At 37.2% G+C, this 6,876-nt stretch overlaps 1 protein-coding gene across 1 annotated transcript; it reads left to right on the top strand.

The window, feature by feature from the left end:
* Positions 1-587: 587 nt before the first annotated feature.
* LOC310947420 (uncharacterized protein) lies at positions 588-4,635 on the top strand (the record flags this gene model as incomplete). Its single annotated transcript, XM_083914209.1, has 10 exons — positions 588-660; positions 832-1,137; positions 1,275-1,328; positions 1,436-1,471; positions 1,600-1,716; positions 1,833-1,857; positions 2,590-2,630; positions 2,717-2,767; positions 2,852-2,964; positions 4,504-4,635. Exons 1-10 carry the CDS (start codon positions 612-614, stop codon positions 4,633-4,635), a joined length of 924 nt encoding a protein of 307 aa, XP_083770335.1. The 5' UTR covers positions 588-611.
* Between the last annotated feature and the right edge of the window lie 2,241 nt (positions 4,636-6,876).

Here is a 6,876-nt window from a genome sequence, read left to right as displayed (position 1 = left end):
TGTTACTGGTGTAATTCATTTAGAGGTTGTAAAGAGAATAAAATATGGGACAGATACAAAAAATCAGATGGATTTCTGGAATTGGTTAAATAAAGCCACATGCTAACATTGAGGGCTTTATCACAAAAGACCCCTTTTGTCTTCAATATGAGAGGATTTGAAAATGAATTATTTAATGTTGGTGGTAAATGAATACCAGGTACATCCTCTGTTCGAGCAGAGTGAACTGCAATGATGCATCTGCAGATGTGCAAACCACATTATAATGTGTTGTTTTTTTCAAGCCAGGTGGAAATGTAGGCTTTTAATACATAATAAAAAAAACATTTAAATATGTTTTTGTGTCCTATGTGTATCATCATGTCTGAGAATGTTGTTTTATACTTATACTTTATACCACTATGCAGGAAGTCAGGTGCAATGTATGGAAAGTTATGAATTATTTTTACACAACTCTGAATCCTGTTGTAAACCACTTCCTATACCCTTACCCATGTTTTCGAGTGTGTGTGTTTGGGCATTTCAGCAGTTGTCTGCAGGTGCAAGCATCACTGAACTACGTGAGAACAAAATATTTGATTGCAAGTTGTAAGGCAGCAGGAAGAACAACAATGATGAACTCAGTCAACTTCGCTTTGCTCTTTTTTTGGACAACACAAAGTAAAGTATATATACTCTTTGTCATTGGACTTGACTTTAGCGATTATGTTTGGCAAATGCATGTGCATGTATTCCATTATTCACTCATTTATAAAAAAAAGAAAAACTGCTTGCTATTTAATGTTATATGTTTGTTTTCAGTCAAGTCAATAAAAAATCCTTTTTCTGCAGATTTTGTGAGCTGTGTGAATATGAAGAGGACCGTTGATATCTTGGCTGTAGCGTTAGGCGACTCTGTAACATTAAACTGCACATACAATTGCTCCACTGGATTTGTTCGTGGCTGTTGGAGTAAAGCATCAGACAACTCTGAATGTTACGGGACATCCAGCAACAGCAGCTTGTGCACTACGTCCCTCCATCTATCAAATGTGTCCTCTGAAGATCTCAAGAAGAACTACACTTGCTACACACAACATACAGATGACCCTAAACTTCCACAAAAAAACGAGCGCATTGTTTTACTGCAACTTCAAGGTTATTATATGAAAATCAATATAAGATATTGATATCTTGTCTTTTGCAGTTCTTTAAGAAAGCAACAAGTAAATAAATGTTACACACTGGAAGTAGATTTAATTTCAATGTTCGTTTGTTTTTGTGCTTTTTTTCAGCTCAAACAAGTGCCCCAAACTGGACAGTTACCCCAAAGACTGAAACTAACAATGGTGAGGACCTTGAATGTTCATCAAAATGTATTAAAATATGTAATATTTACAACTAATTTGTAAACATAACTTTTATTTACACATACGCTATGTCTTCCATTTCTCAGAATCTCTTCCTGCTGAACCAAAAGATTCAAGTGGAGGTGAGATGCAGTGCAGAATATCATTTAACGTATATCGTATATCTACAGAATATGGGGAACTGAAAAGTAAGCATCACACTTTCAATCCAATACAATCTAAGGTAATACTGTTGTTTCCATGTTAACAGGAGAATTTACTGGAATTAAGGTTTTAGTAACAATTACTGTTGCTGTGGCGACGGTGCTTACAGCAGTGGCTGTTTACCTGTGTCTGCACCAGAACAGACAGAGCTGGAATGATAAAGGTGATTACAAAATATGACACGATGAACATACATTTGCTGTCAAAATTAAACATTTCTAAATAACATACACACAATTTTTCTCTATAGTATTATGTTAATAATGTCGCATATTCCAGGGGAGGCTGTTGTGTCCAGGTCAGGGTGAGTACAGTTTAAGTATTTTATTGGCTTCTTAAAATGCGTTTTTCCTTCTCTACCTCAGCCAAACTAACTCTCAGTGTAACGTTATTATGGTGACGTTATATGAGCAGCATGCATTGAAGGGCACATTTCAAATGCTTGATGTTCTCTAACACTCTGCTATCTGGTTTGCTAGAAACCCTTTCAAAACACACCACTGGTCTTTATTCCTCTGCCAACCGGCCATCTTTACACACCCATCATAATATTAATTGGTTTACAACTTGGTCCCCAAGAGCCAGATATCTGCTTAATACACTAAAACTCTAACTTTAAAACTCTAACTAACTATATTATTTTCACTGATACATGTCTGCTGCTTGCTGTTGTCCCATGTATATTCTTTTTATCTTGCTTGAGTCACTGCTTGTGCATGTTACTCTTGTTCTGTTGTTGTTTTTGTTATCTGCTAGCTACCTGCCTGATGCTTAGGTGCCAGACTGCATGCCATTTATGTAAGGCTTGGTGTGATTGATTGTACGCAAGTAGTGTGTGCGTTGTAAATGTTTGGATGCGGCTGCTGTTTTGACATTTCACTTTTAGCCCCCCCCCCATTTCCCTCAAAAGTAATTTCCTTTTGTCAGATGGTCATTGTAAATAAGAGATTTGTTCTTAATGTCTTGCCTGCGTTTAATTACATTTCAAAATCTTCTATTTTTTTAGTTAATTTGATTTCCTATATTCTTGTTTCAGTTCACCGCTACCTCCTCATGCTGTCCCCTCACCAGTGAAGGGTAAACTGTTTAAAATATCAATAATAAATGCGCTAATTTTAGTTTCCAAATGCAATGCTTCCATTTATACCCATCTCATTCCCCAGGGTCACAGTCGGCACAAAGTGAAAGAGTGACATTGAAGATCCCTACAGCAGGTGAGGGATCTCTGAATCAGCAGTACCACCATTACTGCCTGCAATACAAAAACTGAAAATAAATGATATATTGAATCATTTCAGATGATGAGAGTGACACTGAGGTCCCATATGCTGACATAATGATCACTGTCCGGGGTGTCAGTACACCAGAGCTAACTCAGGTCGGCCACTTGACTCCGGGAGATCAAAAAGAGGTGAAGGATGACACTTCAGAGTTAATACGTTTGTCACTTTTATACTTTCCCAAATGTATAAGACAGCTTATTCTCCTCTGTTCTATGAGAATCTCGATCACATACATAAATCTAAAATTGGCAAATGCATCAGCTTAAATTGGGCAGCATGGTGGTGTGGTGGTTAGCACTATCACCTCACAGCAAGGAGGTTGCTGGTTCGACTCCGGGCTGTGTGGAGTTTGCATGTTCTCCCTGCTACTGTGTAGGTTTTCTCTGGCTTCCTATCACAGTAAAAAGACATGCATGTGTTAGGTTAATCGACGACTCTAAATTGCCCGTAGGTGTGAATGTTTGTCTGTCTTTGGATAGACTGGTGTCCTGTCAAGGGTGTACCCCGCCTTGTGCCCGATGTCCGCTGGGATCGGCTCCAGCCCCAAATAGGGAAAAGCGGCCCTAATAGGGAAAAGCGGTTGAAGATGGATGATGGATCATCTTAAATCATGGGTGTCCAATCCTGCTCCTGGAGGGCCACTGTCCTGCATATTTTATGCATCATCATTGGACACCCCTTGCTTAAATGAATGAGAAGTTACTTGGCTATGCTTTAAGAAATGAAGAGGCTTCTATGCATAGTGAGCATGAGGGGTTGCCAAAAAAGACATATGAAGTCTGCTAAATTTCAACATATAACACATAGGTTTATCTAACTTTTTTAAATACTGAATTGTAAAAATAATCATAAAGTCAGCTGCCAGTTTATTAGGTATTTATGTCAACTTGCATAGACTAAATATTAGAAACACATCCAATATAACGCAATACAATTCAACAGGACCACAAACTACAGCCTCCAAAATTACCGTACTTCAATCAACACCTCGCTAAAGACTGATTATAACCTTCTTTGAGGTAGGATTTATTGCAGAGATGTTGAATTAGATTTTAATGATTTAGTTAGCTAGATGTACTGAAAAAAACTGAGAAGTGAATGAAAATCGTGTTAACATTTTACCAAATTAGATTACATTAATATTGTCCTTGATGTAGTGTTGGTTTACACATCTGCAAATTGGTTAATATGTAAACCTAATAAGTGAGTTCTTACTTAGAATAAATGTGCTGCTGTCACTTTTAAATACACTCCATAATAAAACTAGATTTATACTATCAGTGATAAAGAGCCTACGAGGGGAGGGCCACTAAAGAGTCTTGCCAGTCTTGCTATAGTGTTTTCTATATTCTATGTGTTTTCATCCATGCCACCCCGATGCTTATAAGGAGATGAAGATGTTTGAGGACCCTTAGCAACTGCAAAATCATTAAGATTCACTATTATTGGTAGCATTTATTTATTTGTTTATTTATTTATTTTCTCTCTTACTTAAATATATATATATATATATATATATATATCCTTTTTAATCCAGTGTGCATTTTATGTAGTATGCTGAGGTGTTATTGTATTCATTTCTATGTCATGACATTGTAAATGTATTTGTTTAAAATTTTAAAAAATAAATAAAATAAAAGGTGTGTTTTATTCTACTTATTCTCCAGTGGTGGGGAGATGAATCGAGGTCTCACCTGCAGGCCTCCCGCTCGGCTGACAGACTGCATGTCCCCCAGCCCAGAGAGGTCAGCCGCAAGATGAGCACCAGCTCTGAGTATGCTGTCATCACATATGCCTGACTGAGGTCGCTGTGCTGGAAGAGGAGAGGGGGAAGAAAATCTTGTTTTTAATTCAAGTGCTAATACACAATTTTGTCTGTTTCTTAAGTAGTGCTATTTTATACTTATTGTATTGTTTTGTGACGTGTTTTATGTTTTATAATGGACCCGCATTTATGTACAATAAAACCATTATTTCCTGTGAGTTTGATGACATTTGAGCCTTGTCAGTGACCGTAGTTACAACCGTTGCCTAGAGACGGTTGTCAACAAAACACAGCAACTCTAGCTAATTGTTGTAAACTAAAACATGCAGATGTGAAGGTGGATACGAAGTGCAAGTCATTTCAGGTAGCACGTGTTAACTACAAACTAATGTTTTTAAATGTTTTAACTATGGCTAAAAACGTATTTACGCAATTTATTTAGCTAACTACAAAGTTAACGTTAGCTTATGTGCTGTTGAAAGTTCACAGTGTTAACGTTAGCTCGCTTCCCTCCTTTTCTCCAACGTAACTGTTACACATCTGGAAGAAAGATTATTGAGAAAAACTTCGACTTCTCCTTGTCAGTTATCCCTCGTTGTCACTAAAGTGACCATCCCAGCGTATCCTAAAAAATGTCGGTACCTTTCTCCAACACTCACCTGCGGGTCCCGCGAGGCTTTGGTACTATCCTGGAGGGTCTCGCCAGAGAAGTCCTGCGAGACCAGCCTGAAGACATCCATCAATATGCTGCACATTACTTCGATGCTCTTCTCAAACAAAGAGAAGGTAACTGCAACTACATATGTGGTAAAATGAGACAAATGCCAACAACTGCTGTCAAATAATGTATTATTTATTTATTATAAATTCTGAATGTATTTTTTGGATACTAAAATATATCAAAACGTTTATACTTTTTGATAAAATAAAATAAATGTACAATAAATTAAATATATATTTGATAGGAATTAATGAGAAATATGCTGTATTTTGTAACATATAAATGTATGGCAGAGAAAGCTATTAACTACCTAACAATGAATTATGGAGAAGGGGTGGGATTAAATTAGTATACTTCTTACTACTCCTGTTCGGACATTTCAGAAAATTATTTGTAGGTATTTGTTATTCATGCATCTCTATGCTTTCTAGGTGTGTATTATTATTTCTGTATAACCTTTTCTTTTTTCTTTTTCACATGTTTGCAAATAAAATTTAAATCAAATCATTTTTATTTGTTGTTTTTGCTTGTAGACAGTGGCATGGATCATGCTGAGTGGGCTGCTAAACTGGAAGATAGATTCTACAACAACCATGCATTCAAGGCTACTGGGGTACAAAATCAAAGTAACTACACTCAGCTCTGTTTATCGGTCTCTATTTATTCACCATTATTCCTTTTGTTTTGTTTTGTTTTTTACCACAACAGGCTACTCCTGAAAAAGAGCCTGCAACCCAGGTGAACATTTCCAAGTGAGTCTTGATCACCTTATGTGCTATCAACAGCCAGGAAGAACAAAACAACCAGGGTGATCAACAGGAGAGGGAGATGACAGATATGAGGGACAGAATAGTAACAAGAGACAAGCAAATAAGTCATGAGAATGCAAATAAAAATTATTTTTCATGTTTAATGTTAAAGTTAGAGTCTGGAGTTCTTGTGTAAGGTAATTAGGTAGACATGATTGTTGTTGTTTTTGTCCTGATTAGGAAGATAAGGAGATAGAATTTGGAAAAAGTACACTTAAGCATTATTATAGCACAATCACTGCACCAGCAGGGTCACCAGCTGCAGGGAGACAATCAGAGAGACATCGTGACTAATGTATTGTTTTGGAAAAAGCATCACTGAAATTCTCTCCCAGTCATGTCGATTATTTCTCACCCTACGTCTCTCATTATGATTGGTACCTTTTAGAGAAACATCTTGTGATTCCCAAACTGAAGATGAATCCAGTCACTCAGCAGAAGCCTCAAATGTTTCCACCACACAACCTAATGTCTCTGAAGAGGTTGATTCAACTGAAAACACAGAAGAATGTGAGGAAAAGCATGATATTACAGAGAAACATGTTACTTCAGTGGAAAAGGGACTTTCAGAAGAGCAATCTGTCAACATTCTCCCAGCTGCCGATGTACAACCAGATGAGCTGAGCAGGACGGATGAGGAAAATGACCCATCAATAACTACATTTGATCATCTTGACTGGGCAGCTAATGGAAAAGATAACACCTCCGCTCCAGACCAAGATATACCTGAATCTGAGTTTGAGAC

The sequence above is a fragment of the Echiichthys vipera genome (genome assembly GCF_963691815.1).
Source record: "Echiichthys vipera genome assembly, chromosome: 5".
In the NCBI taxonomy this organism is placed as follows: Eukaryota; Metazoa; Chordata; class Actinopteri; order Perciformes; family Trachinidae; genus Echiichthys; species Echiichthys vipera.
This window is presented reverse-complemented; position numbering and strand designations above follow the sequence as displayed.